This window comes from Macrobrachium rosenbergii, chromosome 10 (assembly GCF_040412425.1).
Source record: "Macrobrachium rosenbergii isolate ZJJX-2024 chromosome 10, ASM4041242v1, whole genome shotgun sequence".
Classification (NCBI taxonomy): Eukaryota; Metazoa; Arthropoda; class Malacostraca; order Decapoda; family Palaemonidae; genus Macrobrachium; species Macrobrachium rosenbergii.
The window spans coordinates 16,107,553-16,124,298 of NC_089750.1; the positions used below are offsets into that span (position 1 = coordinate 16,107,553).

At 34.6% G+C, this 16,746-nt stretch overlaps 2 protein-coding genes across 4 annotated transcripts; one reads left to right on the forward strand and one right to left on the reverse strand.

Annotated features, from left to right (window-relative positions):
- Positions 1–1,691: 1,691 nt before the first annotated feature.
- On the reverse strand, positions 1,692–6,631 carry LOC136842512 (collagen alpha-3(IX) chain-like). Of its 3 annotated transcripts, none has more exons than XM_067109917.1 (5): positions 6,477–6,631; positions 4,725–4,920; positions 3,805–4,310; positions 3,520–3,673; positions 1,692–2,881 (listed from the first exon to the last, which is right to left on the reverse strand). In XM_067109917.1, exons 2-5 carry the CDS (start codon positions 4,858–4,860, stop codon positions 2,529–2,531), a joined length of 1,149 nt encoding a protein of 382 aa, XP_066966018.1. In that variant the 5' UTR covers positions 4,861–4,920; positions 6,477–6,631; the 3' UTR covers positions 1,692–2,528. The 3 variants fall into 3 exon arrangements, with proteins under 3 accessions (XP_066966018.1, XP_066966020.1, XP_066966019.1); XM_067109919.1 differs by having other exon boundaries at positions 6,585–6,613; XM_067109918.1 differs by lacking the exon at positions 6,477–6,631 and adding an exon at positions 6,412–6,450.
- Positions 6,597–15,819, forward strand: LOC136842513 (collectin-12-like). The gene is made up of 5 exons (XM_067109920.1): positions 6,597–6,731; positions 10,211–10,302; positions 11,268–11,425; positions 13,887–14,040; positions 14,948–15,819. Exons 2-5 carry the CDS (start codon positions 10,218–10,220, stop codon positions 15,265–15,267), a joined length of 717 nt encoding a protein of 238 aa, XP_066966021.1. The 5' UTR covers positions 6,597–6,731; positions 10,211–10,217; the 3' UTR covers positions 15,268–15,819.
- The last annotated feature ends 927 nt before the right edge of the window (positions 15,820–16,746 follow it).

Below are 16,746 nucleotides of genomic sequence, written 5' to 3' on the forward strand. Positions count from 1 at the left end.
ATGGAAATACTCTGTCACGCTCCTCTTTTCTCAGTATCTCTTACGATAAAGAGGTGATGTTTCTACGCAGCCTATTTCCTCCTTCGTTCCTCGTAAACCTTTGATCTCACACTTTGTGTTTTCTTCTTTTCTCAAATACAAGGACCTTTGATAGTCAGATCTTTGAAGACTCGGAAGCTATTTGAATTCCAACAAGATTCTTTTTTTTTTTTTTTTTTTGAGTTCTCAAGCAGGTTGATAGTGGAATGGTCTGCTCCGCGGATTCTTCTTTTGTTTTTCGAAAGGATCTCCTTGATGACAGCTTAGGAATTTGTTTTGTCTCTAAATGTCTGGTCTTTGCTATTATCGCCGCTGTATTTTCTGATAAGTAGCTGTAGCATCATGTATAGGAAAATGCTGAATTTCTCACAGGAAAAAGACAATGTTGCTATTAATGATGTGGATACTTAACCAAATACATGCTGAGGTGATCATTGATATACATTACTGGTAATTATAACAAGAAAAGCTAACTTCTCTCTGAATATAAGACATAATTCCGAGGCTGACAAAATCCAGTGGCAATTGTCGTACAGGTAACTGTCTATATTAGTAAATTGTCTGGCTCTATCTGTATATCTGCCATCTTTAACATTTCACGTCAGCTTATTACCGAAGACTTTTAAAATATCATCAGTGTCTGAGTAATTTATTTACTTGCCAATTGGTTCTCAAGGTTTTCCCATTTTTCTAGCTACTTGTGGTGCTACACGAATTATGAGAGCATAATTATGTTTTGTGTGTCCTAAGAAATAGATGGACAAACCGTAAGTTTTTTTTTTTTTTTTTTTTTTTACTTTTGAGAGGTGTTAGGTGCTGAGGATATTACACAACCGATTAAATGCTTAACTTTATCTTTCTCTAAAATGCTCATAATTACATATCTAGAAGGAATAATTCCCAGAAATTTAATGAAAGTACCATTTACATGTTCACTAGAAATCAATTTGCTCAGTAACCCTCGTCTCTGCATTCATCTTCCTGAGGGCATCTTATCCATGAAGTTGTTACCATCATTCATCCTAAATGTAGTTGTTGTCATTTTCCCTTCGACTTCCCTAATCTTCTTGTACACATACGGTGTCTTTTTTCATCACCAAATATTTCGTTTATGTTAATTCTTTTATCTCTCCTTTTCACGTGTCTGAAGCTGCTAAAACCTGTAATGCCCAAGTGATCCCATATTTGACCCTTTCAAGGATCTCGTATGCAATTAACCCAGTAAGGGGTTAGTGCCGTCAGTGCACCTCATGTAGTGCACTGTAGGCATTACTTTAGGTTCTTTGCAGCTTGCCTTGGCCCCTAGCTGCAACCCTTTTCGTTCCCTTTACTGTACCTCCTCTCATATTCTCTTTCTTCCATCTTACTTTCCACCCTCTCCTAACAATTGATTCATAGTGCAACTGCGAGGTTTTCCTCCTGTTACACCTTTCAAACCTTTTACTGTTAATTCCCATTTCAGCACTGAATGACCTCATAGGTCCCAGTGCTTGGCCTTTGGCTTAAATTCTATATTCGATTCGAATCGATTCGATTCGTATGTAATTAAAACATCTGCATGAGTAACCAAAGTCCATTCCTTATTTAACGTCTCACAAAATGACTCTTTCACTTCTCTCTTGCCAGTCTCACGTTGAAAATGAGTGAGCTGGGTTACTGTAATTTTATTTTAAGATTCAACAGGTTATAAATATTTGCAAGTTATTTCTAAACTATCACAAGCTAAACCAATGTTGTACCTTTAAAATATACTCAGTTATTTATCAATCTTAGCAGAGTGCAATATAAAAATATAAAGAAAGCCGCATTGCATTAAAGTTGTGTTCTGAAACCTAAAACAGTACGAAAGAACCATTGAATATAGTTACTACTGTTTACATCGTATGTAAAAATCTAAATAAGAGAGAGAGAGAGAGAGAGAGAGAGAGAGAGAGAGAGAGAGAGAGAGAGATGCTGATTCTTTGAACTAGAATGGATTAAAATACATTAAACAATTTTACTAATCAGTCTTTACGTGTGTTAAGTTGCAATATCTAGAGGAAAAAGGGATATTAAATGTGGCCGTATTTTAATCTTAAGCTTTGACGTCAGTCATGGGCTCTGGAGAGGGGTAAGTCGATCTTTATGCGACTTTTTAGAGTTTCAGGAGCAGTGGTATCATAACTGGAACACGAAGTATTTCATTTCATCATATTTTTTTTTGTGAACTTAAAAAGCATTAGTGTAAGAAAAAAATAAGATTGGTTAGAGTAAAAGATAAAAGCCATTCTTTTACCACAAGTACTTTCAACAAGCTCTTACTTTTCACAGTTCACACTGGTAAACAAAAGCTGTTTCACAAATTACTGTTTTAATTTCATAAGAAATTTATCAAAATATGAATACATTCCGAAAGATCACAATCAATGACGTCAAGCGATTAGACATCGTTGAGCTTATGAAATACAATACACAGATGAACATAAGGTAAAAGAGGCTCTAAGAGTCTTCTAGCCAGAAGTACTGATTCCAAAAGCCAGAGACCCCTGAATCTCCTCCAGCCCACCCCAGACTGCGCGACCAGAGTCTCCAGGATCCCCACGGAGACCCGGTGGACCTTGTGGTCCAGGCTTCCCTGTACCCGACGGGCCTTTGAGTCCTCTGGGTCCTCTTTCTCCGTAACAGCACTCTCCTTTGGGGCCGGGCTCACCAGCTGGACCAGTTGGTCCAGGAGGTCCCATTGGTCCGACGAAGCAGGTGCTTTGAGGACACTGGCCGGGTTCTCCTGATGGACCTTTGTCACCTTTCTCACCTGGATCTCCTTCTTCGCCTGGATTTCCAGGTGGGCCAACCATATCGTAAGCTACAAAAAAAAAAAAAGTAAACGAGTAATATTTTTTTCAAAGGCAATATAAATTCTATATGGATTCGAGGAGATTTAAAAGAATTAAAATTCCTTTTTGAAGCGTTTTTTTATAAATGGCTTCATAAGTATGATGCAAGTAAATGAATAACGCAGGAAGAGTTTACATGTTCGTTGGAACATTTGTCACTTTTCATAGTAAATAACTAATAACTTTATTTGTTATTTGAATATGCCATAAGATCGAAATAACTTTTTGGGAGGGTTTCCTATAGCCATTCAGTGATATTAGAATGCGTTAATGGATTTTGCATCATATTGAGCGAAAATGTCAATTATCAGTATGATAGTAAATTAATTTTGTTGGAAAGTTTGTTCTCAGTAGATACTGTTATGAGACAAACGCTCATGAAATCTACTGTTGCATCACTCTATGGTCTGTTGCATGTGTAAACCTCAAATTTGAACTTGGGGATGCTTTATCTCGGCTGACAACAAAACTTATCAACAGGCCAAAGTTTTAAGGAAATTATTCCCTTCGAAACGATATAGTCTCAAAGCCTACGGAAAATCTCATTACTAGATTTATTTCAGTTGAAACTATCTATATGAACTTTTTCTTTATAGTTTTTACTCACCTCTTTCTATCGCAACTCTCATTCGATAGATCGCAGCAACAAGCATATCAACCCTGGTGTCCAGTTTTCCAATAAGGTCCATTCTTTTCCTCACGAGGAGGTACTTCGAAATTAAGACAGTGATGTCCCAGGGGCATTCTTCCGGGACGGGCTCCTGGAAAAGATATTACTTAAGAAAAATCCAGCATTCAAATAGTCGCTTTCCTACGGGCTGTTCACAAAATATGATCAGTGCGTGGATATGGCCAGCTTAATTTAGCAACATCACTAGCAACAAATGCTTACAGGACAGTCCTGGTCACAGCATCCCCCACCGCTAATGACCAGATTGATGATGGTCTGAATAATGTTATCTTCGTCAGGGCAACATTCACCTTCGGCTCTTGATTCACACTGGCAAGGAGGTCCTTGGGGACCCGGGGGACCAGGTATACTTCTCCCAGGAGGACCTGGTAGACCAGGTAGCCCTGAACATGGAGGACCAGGCAATCCAGGAAGGCCAGCTGGACCGGGAGGACAAGTGACGGTGTCGCAGTCTGGGCAGACTACTGGCGGCGAAGTTGGACAGGGAGCCGGAGGCGGCACGGGCGGTGGTATGGGCGTTGGCGGCACCGGTATTGGACATGGTTGTGGAGGTGGCACGTAGGGGCACACCTGAGGGAAGCACTGAATGGTCTCAGGTCTTGTACCCTGGCGTTTTTGGCTGTCCTTAATCCCGAAAGGCTGGAGATCGGACAGAAGGTTGTCTAGCTGCTCGAGCTCATTCAGGGAATCGGTTGTATTAGAAGCAACTGGAATTCAGAGTAAAATTTCGTTAAAGACAACAAAATAAAATTAAGTTAAAGACAGTATTCGAATTCATATAGTACAGACATACATAAGACACAGTATGAGAGTATGAGGTTAATGAAATTATAATTTTTGAATAAGACTTTTAGAAAAAAAATAATTTACATTCTCAAATAAATTATATCATTACTTTAAATGGGTTTTATATGTTTTCTTTCAGCTCTAAATTTTAACACTCGATGAAATGCTAGATGAACCCGATCTTATACATCAACCTTTCGACAAGTTAACGCCAGTGATATTTAAATGAAAATAACAGACATTTTTCCTTTGGGGCTGAAACAATGAATGCTTAAATACAGTATATTTCATTCATTTAAGAAAAAGAAGGCAAAATAAGACTCGTGCAGTTTTACCATCGATCTTGGAGGACGTTTCAGTTGCTTCAGGACCAGAGCTACCAAGAGACCCACTCCTGCGCCGTGCAAAGGAAGGAGCTGTCACACAGAACAGCAGCCATCCTATTAAGTATGTGCCAGACAGTTTTGACATTTTCCCCACTTATGCCGTGGAAAATGACTCAAAGTTCTGAAGTCACGACGTTACATATGCCTGGGAAAAGATTGTAAGTGTTCATCTTATTCAAAATATCATTAGTAAGTATATTAAACATTCAAGCTCTGCAAAAGAAGGAATTATGATAAGATAACAAGAACATTTGGACTATATCTTATTAGCCTTTATTCTTGGTGAGAGTTAATGTACCGTTGTGCCATAAGAGGCATGGTTCCATCGAGCAATGTGTAAAGCTTGATGAGCGTGTGATATTCTAAGTATTTATGTGTGCCGCATCTGGAAACGGAGACAAGGCCAGAGTCGCGAGTGAAATGAATTTTAACCAATTACTCATAATTACAGATTTAAAAGGAATTTAAGGAGTAATCATGAAATGGAACAAAATATCTTCTGCTATCGCTCTGACCTATGGCCAAGATATCCATATAAAAGAATAAGGAAAGCTAAAATTTATTTCCAGAAAGGCTTATGAATAAGAAACGTAAACTGGGAATTATTTACGTATACTTGGATGAATGGAGGCAAAATGAAGGCCATAAATGACGAAGATATGGCTAAAGAGTAGACGAAAGTTCCTTAAAGCACAACTTGACTGAAGAAATGGGTGTATATATTGTCATTATGCGTGAATATGCATATATTTGGGTAAAAGTATATGGCGCTTGTTCTACAAACCACCGATTCGGTGCGTCATATTTGTATTGCAATATTTATGCACATCTAATTAGAGGTAGATAGATCAATATATTAATAAGTTCCAAGTAATTTTGTACATAGACGAGCGCATTAAAAAACTTCCTCTTATCTGTGCGTGCCTTTTTTAGAGATATCACATTCAAGTTAAATAAAAAAAGAAATAAAACTGACGCGATTTATCCTGGAACAAATCTTAGAGCAGAAGATACAAATGCTAATGGCTAGCCTGGATATTTGCGCATTTAGATTGCATTTCATTGAATAAATATACGCCAAACTGAAAAGTGTAATTGGAAATTTTATCTGAAACGTTTCATTTGAAGGAAGAAAAGTAGCATTCTTCACATTTTTCGTGTTGGATTGTTCATAATTGATATTAGCATTTTCACGGAAAGTTCTTTCTGAATTTCTAGCGGCTAACATTTCACAGACATAATGGATATATTTTTTCCACATAAAGTAAATAATATGTTGTTTCATTGATTATACCATACTAGCCGACTGAATCCGTAATTGTTTATTTGTTTTCTCTTCACTTTTTAAGATAAGTCACAGAACACAACGTAAAGCACTTCGGTTAAAAAATATACAAACATAAGTTTATGATACATTTAAGCAAGTGAGAAATAATAACTGCATATGCAAGAACACTAGCCTATATGCATTCGCAGAATCATATAAATAGCTTTCAGAAAGCTTAGTGCGATTTTATCGAAAACACGCCCATCAACACGTTTGGGTATTCTCAACACGCATCCACGGGAAGCTTACAAGGAAATTTACAATTAAATATATATCAACAGCACTAAGTTGCATCACGACTCATCTAACACAAAAAGGATGCAGAGGCCTCCTGAAGATAATATCTTGCCACTGTCGTAAAAGGCCAATATTACCGTGTGAAAGAAGGCGTCACAGCGATTAAGTGTGCCACTGACGACGGGAATTGAAACACTGGCAACACAGAAACAGGGGCCATCCGGCCTCTTTGAAAGAGGGCGTACCTCTAGGTCTCTAGGAGGAGGTAGTTGTGTGTCTGGCAGATGAAACCTCCTAGCGCCAGTTTCGTGAGACCTGGCGGTACTTGAACATTGCGGAATTGCTGTATTTACGCCTGGAATTTTGTTTACGGTAACAATCTCATTTCTTCGGTAAGTAGGATTTTGCACTGTCATTAGCGTCCGTGTGTGTTGTGATTTCAACAATGTCTGAAAATGGAAACAAGAAAATTTGGTTTTACATCCATTAATAATACAAAGGAGAAGATATGGATATCTGATAGATACAGATTTAAAGAAAATGTTTGAATGGCATATATTCTTTAAAAAATTTGTAGTTTAACTTTTAACAAATTGTTGTGAATGATTAACGCTTCAGATACTGGTTCATTAAGTGATCGAGGGAGAGAGAGAGAGAGAGAGAGAGAGAGAGAGAGAGAGAGAGAGAGAGAGAGAGAGAGAGAGAGAGAGACGGGAGTGGAGAGGGTTGGAGGGAAACTGGTGCATTTCTCATATAGTATATATACTATATATATATATATATATATATATATATATATATATATATATATATATATATATATATATATATATATATATATATATATATATATATATATATATATATATATAGTGTATATATATATATATACATATATATATATATATATATATATATATATATATATATATATATATATATATATATATATATATATATATATATATATATATATATATATATACATATATATATATATATATATATATATATATATATATATATATATATACACATATATACACATATACATATATATACAAACACACACACATTATACACGTCTGTCAATGAACAGGAAATGCAATTTTGCCTCATATGCTAAAGTGAAAAATATTGATACTATTAGCCAGGCATAGTATAAGGGTCCATGGATCCCTAACATTCTCATTTCTTTTTAGAATTATGTACGCAACAATAAATTCATCAATGAATAGCCTGGACCATTTACCACTCATAAGGTATTTTTTTAATATTTAAATTTATTAACTTAATTTACGCTGCACCCTTCTTTACCACTCCGTTTTCATCACAATATTTGAGATAAAACATGTACCACTTATATCTTAGAAAGTTGATTTAAGATATGTGATCCAATTTAGCTGCTTGGATTTAAATCCCTTGTTATCACTACTGTATACCTCAAAGTTAGAAGTTTGTTTTTCTTTCTTCTTCCTCTTTTTCTGTCGAGACTGACAAATGTGGAAGTTATTACTCATTTAGCTTTGCTAAATATTCCTGAGTCAAGATTGATAGAGTTAGATTTTCGGTCTGTTTTTCTTAATAGTTTTACATCTTCAGCGTAGTTTTAGGTTTTGCTAAAGATCAAACTAAATATAGATGTAGTTTATCTAACTTGCTATACATATCTGGAACTGTGTGTGTTTGAACATACAGGACGAGATTATACCTGTGTTTCACCTTATATCTTTTAATTGTCGAAGTTTACAAAGATGGGCTCCAGGATGACTTATAATGTTCATAGTATTTTCTTTTATGAAAGCGTATATTTCGCAATTATCACAGAACTGGATAATTTCCGTTGCTCTCTAATCTGTCATCAGTAATAGAAGTCACGGATTTATATTAGCTTAGACCTTTTTCCTTATCCGTTGCTACGTGTAAGCAACATTTATTTTCAAGTTAACAAAAGTTCTTATCAAAGAAAATACATTATTAAGGATCTGATGGACCTTGTAAAGTTTAAAACGCATGTATAACATCCCGATGCCTCTGAAAGTCAATCGGAAATGAGAGCCTGGGATATTTTGCAATACGAGACACTGAATGAAGTACAGTCTCATAAGAGCAAACACACTCATGTAACAAACAATATACACACATACATATATATATATATATATATATATATATATATATATATATATATATATATATATATATATATATATATATATACATACATACATACATACATACATACATACATACATATATATGTATATATACATATGTATATAGATAGATAGATAGATAGATAGATTGATAGGTATATGCTTATATTCACTACTACACGTGATTTTATATTTCAAACGTACAGACACCGCTGCTGAATTCCAAGCAGTAAGAGAGAGAAAGAAATGCAGAACTAAAAATTATGAAAGTGTTTACATTTACAAATTACGCTCGGTGAAAAATATTTGTACAAATACTACAAGTAAACTCTGGCAAGAGCTACTCTGTAGCCACAACCTCCAATTCTATAATCGTCTACAGGTCTGATCTGGCATTTGTTTAGCCTTGTGACCAGGACACCCTCGCTGAAGGACCCCATTCATCTGGCCCTGGCAGCAGACATTTCTCGACAACGAGTCCCTTGTTTTTTTTTTTTTATTTTTTTTTACTTTTAAAGAGTCCGCTGGACGCAGGTTTATTTCTTAGTGGTAAACAGAGAGTGGAATGCATTGGCTCTCTTGATTGTTTATCCATTTTATTAGCAAAAATCTTTCGTGAAATTAATGGTATTATTATTTCTCGTATTTATATATGCTCCATTTTTTCGGGGGAATTGCAGTAGACACTAAGGGAATAAGATATGTGAATATACTACCATAATGCAAGTAATATATCAACGCGATATTTTAGAATCCTTAAGAGGGAGGCTATTCGTCTTCTGTAGACATCTTTATAGTTATCTGGCTTATAGTTTTTCTGGTCAAAAGAATATCTGTATATGTATATATGTACATAGGCTGTGTATGTATGTATGTATGTATGAATGTAGCTTTGATTCTGTTTTAACAAAGCATTATAGATAGCTAAAAGGGATCTGCTAAATTATCGATGGTAAATATAATTATATGAACTGCTGAAATACTTAATAACATTGATTTTTTTAAATTCGCAGACACTCAACAGAAAGGAATTTGTATCGTTCATATATCTTACACTGAAGCCTTTGCCTATCATAACTTAATATTGCGATAGCATGGCCTTTTTTTATTTGATTTTATTTCCATGCCGGCAAACAATGAACAAAGAAATAGAAAATGGGAACAAATATAAAGAATAACTGTACTTGCTCCTGACACAAAGGCTGCTCTGTTTGCTTCCCTTGTTTGTTCTTCAAGGACGTTGGAGATATGGCGGTCTCGGCTAATTGAGAGACGTCATGGAGCGTCTTTCTTCGTTCCAAAAGCTGCAAATATCAATAAGAACATCTGTATAACATTTATATATAAATATAAATATATACTTTTATATATTTATAAATATATATATATATATATATATATATATATATATATATATATATATATATATATATATATATAAAATGTGTGTGAATTCATATATTTAAACACACACACACACACACACACACACACACACATATATATATATATATATATATATATATATATATATATATATATATATATATATATATATATGAAAATATATATATATATGTGTGTGTGTGTGTGTGTGTGTGTGTGTGTGTGTGTGTATGTGCGTCTGTGATTTTGACATCACAATCTTTATTTTACACGCATCTGTATGTTTCACAAAATTCTGACTATAATAACGTCATTAACCTTAATTACAGGTAAAAGATGGCAGCAAGACTTTGGACGTTATGCTGGATGGTGTTCAGTGGAATTTTGTTAGTAGGAAGTGCCAAAATTACTTCGGAAATAAGTGAGTTTAACGCATTCATCGGTGCATGCATGTACATAATGTGTTTTTTTTATATAAATGTACATATGTCAACACAGTATCATGCATATTTTCGTGTAATATGTTTTGCTAATAAATGAGTGTACTTATACAAATAAAATTACTTCCACCAAGATATCACAAGTAAATAAAAAATGGATTGAGATATGAAATAGTTCTAAATGTTATTATGATACAAAAAAGTTTCTAAATTTTATGTATTGCAAAAATGAGTTAGAAAGACGTTTAAGACAAAATATAATTTAAGAAAGGCTCGTAAGATGAAAAATCATTGCATTTAATTTTCTACCATTTTCTTAACAATGCTATAAGATTCCTGTGTTTTCATTCTGTCGGGTTTTATTCTAATTGTTTGTTCCATTTTAAATTGTCTCAACCCCTATTTTTCTCAGAATATATTCTGAATCGTTACTTTCCATGTCTTTTTAGTTTCCTGTAAAAGAAAACTATTAAGATGGCTTTTTACTTTTCTGTAAAAGTAAACTATTGGGAATGGCTTTGTCTCTCCGTCCGTATTTTTTCTGTCCGTACTTTTTCTCTCCGCCCTCAGGTCTTAAAAACTACTGAGGCTAGAGGGCTGCAAATTGGTATGTTGATCATCCACCCTCCAATCATCAAACATACGGAATTGCAACCCTCTAGCCTCAGTAGTTTTTATTTTATTTAAGGTTAAAGTTAGCCATGACCCTGCGTCTGGCAACGATATAGGACAGGCCACCTCCGGGCCGTGTTAAAGCTTCACGGGGCGCGGCTCAAACAGAATTATACCGAGACCATCGAAAGGTAGATATATTTTCGGTGGCCTTGATTATATAAGCTGTACAGAAAACTCGATTGCGCCGAAGAAACTTCGGCTCATTTTTCACTTGTTTTCTGATGTCATTTCTGGCAAGATCTCTGAAACTAACCAGTCTCATACTCTTCAGATGCACTCGACGTGGAAAACCTTGAAACCTTGAATGAAACCGAGAAGGCTCTGGAAAAGTTTAGAGATCTAAAAGCGAGACTTCTGAATCTGAAGCCAGAGTACATCAGTGATAATGAGGATACAGCTCACGGGAGGCATTTGCGTACGCTCTTTCCGGTAAGGTCTTGTGGATGAGAAGGAAATTAATGTCATGTTATAAAAATTATTACGTTTCTCAGTAAGTGTAAACCCTCGAGTGCTTGAGAAATTATGCAAATTTCATTTCTGTATTATGTTTAGTATCTCTCTACAATGTTATTTTACATGATTACGTGCTTGCATTTCTATGCTAGAGTTAGTCAGATAAAAACAATTTTAGCGTTAGTTTTCTCTCATAAGCAGACTTTAGAGCCAAGGTTAGGAAGTAATATTAGTATTAAATGAATCTGGCAGGTACTCATTACATTATTATCGTTTACCAACAAAATAGTAGTTTTAGCTGAATATGTAAATTAGGTTTTTTTCTCCAGGATACACGAATGATACAATTAATTCTAATGCAAACAAAGCATATTTATCAGGTAAGTGAAATTTTGTGACAGATTTTTTATCATACAAAATGGATTAACTCTGATTGTTATGGAACCGGTTGCAATCAAAATTCATGGTTTTGATTTATGTACAAATGACTTTTATCCCCCAAGACTATAAACAATATTGAATCCTAAGCCTAAATGCTTGTTAGAATTTTCTGCTCTCAGCTTAAATAACTACTAGAGAAACGATTCTCCCACACACAGGAGAATATCAGTTTTACATATTTTTCTTAAGTGTAAGGTTACTGACTGTAGTAAACAATCAAATGTGAGGAATATATATAGTTATGGAACACTTTTGATACCATGACCTGCTAAGAAATAAGTAACCCTGTGTACATGATAATGCTTCCCATGAAAACAAGTGTATTTCTTCCTAAAGTCTACTTTCAGTGACCCAAGCTATCCCTACGCAAGATATCACAAATAACTTTCTTACACTTTTTAATAGAATCATTTGTTTTCCTCGACGCATCTCATTTTTTATTGATGTGAGTTGTAACTGGATGAATAAATGACTATTGTTATAATCATTATTATCTGTCATAATACCCACATAGTAATGTGGAGTCAGAGAAAATCCTATAAATTTGTCAAATAGGTATCTAAACATTAGTAATCTATATTTGAAAGAGAAAACCAGCCTAGAAATTATATGAAGATATATATGGAAAATATAAAAACACCAGCCTTTTAAAACAAGAAACAGACATGTGTACATATATATATATATATATATATATATATATATATATATATATATATATATATATATATATATATATATATATATATATATATATATATATATATATATACACACATATATATACTACGCGTTTGTTTTAAACTGAAATATGATAATTCGCACGACAGTCATAATTTTCGATGAGGTTAACTATGAGCATCAGTTTAGGGTTAATGGGTTTATGATGATTATATTGCCTTTCGTTTTTTCCTTGTTTTTATTAACGGATGTTATTGATAGTAAGGAGCTGGGGAGGAATACATATCGTTTATGCAGCGTACGTACCCTGCGTAGTGTAATCCTTTCAGTTCGGAAGTTGGGGTAACAACTGAATAATGGAATGAGTGTCTGAATGTTCCCTCGTGGGAACGTTGTGTACAGTCAGTCCGTGTAGCAAAATTATACTACGTTAATTCTGGACTATAATGATGCAGTATCTGTTTCTTGGATGTTACTTCGATACAGTTATATCTGTTTAATTAATTTTTCGCAGCTGTGTTAATCTTGCCGTCCAACTTAATAGATTCGAACTTGCTCCTCAGTAATCCTCATGACGGTAGTATCTGCAATACAGTTTAGATTGTGCAATGTCTCTTTGATTAATATGCATGATTATAACCAATAACGCTAATGTGATTCTTTCAGTATTCGAGTGTGCATTTATATATCATGGTTAAAACTACCTTGCAACATTATATTTGTTGCCTAACAGCTGGACTACCATGTTCTTGTTTCTCTCTCGCTAAACTTAAAATAAATTTTCGCATACATGGAAATCCTGAAGAATCTCCGACTTTAATAGCCAAACTGCAAAGATAATTTAATAATTTTCTTAAACATAGACACTAATTTTTCTCAAGGAGATATGTAACATAACTTTACTCTTTGAGTTTATGAAAATATTGGGCAGAAAGAAATGTCGGTTTTATGGTGGTTTCAAACTTTTTCATGATTACATACCGCAACGGTAAATTTCTTTTTTAAAGTTTTCCTCATTCATTCCTAAATGTGTGCATTTCCAGAAAATGCCCAGAAAGTTGAACAAGTGCTTTTTTAGTTATTCAGGTTATTATGCAATAGGGACAAAACAAAAAATGACCCACAACAGCAACATTAGTGTCCAGAGTATGAATTGTTCCCTGATTGTCTCCCGTCTCCTGACATCAACTGAAACAAAGACAAAACTTTTTGATGGCTTTTGTATTTTTAAGACAACTATGATTTTCTTTATCTAACATTGTTCATTTTCACAGACAAGCGTCAAAAGTTACCTTATTATACTGACTGCTTGCAGGCGGGTTATACAGGCTGTTCTTGCTCTGACTTAGCGGCTATTGCAGCGCAGATTACCCTCTTTGAAGACGAGGTCAAAGGGCTGGATGACCTTCAAAATAAAGTCGATCTGATTGCCACGGCAATAAAACAGCTGGGAGCCTGGGTTAATTCGGGTAAGTCTTGAGCCTTAGGTATGTTTAATCTTTTGATAATTTTTTACTTGTTTTCATTCTAAAGATATCTTTTATATTCTACCCCCAGGAAGCTAATTTTAATTTTGGTCAAAGCCGAAGGCTTGCGAAAAACTTTCGGTTTTCCGAACAGTTTCTAAAAATAAAAATCTCCAGACAACTTGTTAGTAATAAGATGTTTTGTATAATCTTTAATGTGAATTTATGCATTCAATTTTATTTTTACTGGCGAGAATTTACCTGCCACCCTTGTGTATTAAGCCTTCAAAGTAAGAGTTCACATTAATTGCGATTAGTTCTGGCTTCAGAAACAGCGGTTATGTAAGCATTCAGTTGCGGATTTTTGTATGGTAATGTGCTGCACAAAATATCCCTGAATTATCAGTGGCTTAGCGCAAATAGTAAAAATATCAAGTAGACGCATGAAAGAAAGCCATTAAAGAAAAACTTTCTTTACTGGTAATGTAATTACGATGTAATGCTGATTTGGTTGTTCCAGACTACAAGATCCATAAAAATAAAACATCTGTGTTTGATGCTTACCAGCAAAATATTTATATTCCTTAGCAAAAATCAATGGCCACCACTTAATCGATCATCTTTAGAAACGCACCAGTTAAAAGGACAGTTTAAGATCCTTACATGCTGACGAGATATACTTGTAAAAGTGAATGAAAGCATCTGCAGTGTGAAATTCAAAGGAAGTAGACTGGCTCTTCTAATGTTGTTGCCATGCAATATACATGAAAAAGAAATTTAATGGTATTAGCCATTTAATTCTGTTATGGAAAAGCTGTGAAATGCTAGCCATGAGAAAGTTAAATGCAAAAGTCTCAGATGTTTGGCATTTATATCTTATTCACTTTTAATAGCAATTGCATTCACACAGGCGTGAAAGGTCCACAGGGACCACAAGGACTTCCTGGACCTCAGGGGATTACAGGACAACAAGGTGACTCTGGTGATTCAGGACCCGATACTGTCATGACACGGGAAGGAATACCAGGTCCCCAAGGGCCGAGTGGTTCCTCAGGACCACCCGGTATTAAGGGAGAGCAAGGTGACTGCATCAAGGGACAGAAGGGAACCCAGGGTAAGAAGGGCGAGCCTGGAGTCGGAATGCCTGGACTGCGAGGGACAACGGGTCCACAGGGAGTGCCTGGAAAGGCTGCCCCTAACCTGGATTTCTCAAGTGCTAAGAGCACCTAGGGTCCTTTTGATGAGCTTGTATTCCAGAATTCTTCTTAGGTTCCATTTTACATTAAATTCAAACAATTGCATGGCCAGTGATGAAAAAGTGTGAATCTTGATGACAAGAAAGAAAAATGTCCCATCACGTTGTATAAATGTTAATATAGCATGTTTTTTGCCAGGAAAGTAGCTAGTTTTCGTTTCAGTACTGTGAAATAAAAAACAGCCTAACTTTTTAAAAACGGGAATTGGTATCGCATGGAAAATTCTTCCGATAAATTCACAGTTATAGAAATTATATTAGTGTCTCATAATTTTTCCAATGATTTTACGTTGCAAAAAATATCCAAATTAAGGTTAAGTTGCTTAAGTAAATCTGGTGATCATTACCATAAAAACAAAGGCTACTGATATAGAAAAACAAAATCTTATTAATTATTTGATTAAAAAACTGGTTAGAGTTATTTAATAGTCTCTTGCATTAAGGATGTACAATGTTTTTAATAACGTATTATACTGGTTGGAAGTAGTTCCCTACTGCTTTAGCTTCAATTAAAAATACTTTGCAGATCTCAAGTTTATTTCACGTACCGTTTGTTTAAGTTATGTGAGTATGAACTATTTAATCCCGTATAGAAGACTGAATAACATTATGTATACGAAACATTTTGACTGGTTAAACATATCTCACCAAACGCTTATATTCAGTACCTAATCACTGATCAAGTATCACTTGAAAAGGGAGCCACTGAAAACATAACTATAATGTTATGCATATAAAAGAAATATCTTACATAATTCGAAGACAGCAAACTGTTTTTATCCTTGATTTTCCCCCAAGGGACTAATTTACTTCTGCTTCAGTAATGCTCACTGATAAACTACTCATTCGTGATCTCTTCCCAGTGAATTACTACTGGTGTGCAAAATTACTTGAGGAAATTAGGTCTAGTCATATAGAATGTTAGCCTGTAAAACATGATATCCTCGGAAAAAGGAATATCTAAGGGCCATATAGTTGTACTCTTTCCCCCCAAAAAATCCAAATTCATAATGCGCTTTAGGAAACCATAAAAAAAAGTTAATTTTAATGAGAGTATTTTTTTAATGGTTGCAGTTATAGTCCTTAGCCTCTTACGGCATTTGCTTATGAAATATTCTCATTCCTAAATCGATGTTTATAATAATTTTCATATTTTTTTGAAAGCAAAGAACTAACTATATCTTTGAATTAGAGTTTACCAAGAATAACCGTAAGAGTCGTTTTCTCTCTCCTAAAATATAGTGAAAGAAAACGAAACCATCTTCTGGAAAGGGTAACTACTTAGTTTAAAACCTAACCTCGAGCAATGAAAGGGTATCTATTTTATTCTTATTCGCCTGCCTGCAATTAAAAGACACCAAATAAATGATCATAAGCGATAGAAACACTGCAGTGAATTTTAAAATCTAGTTTCTGACAATTTTGACTAAAAATTATGAAAATAAAGGTTAAAG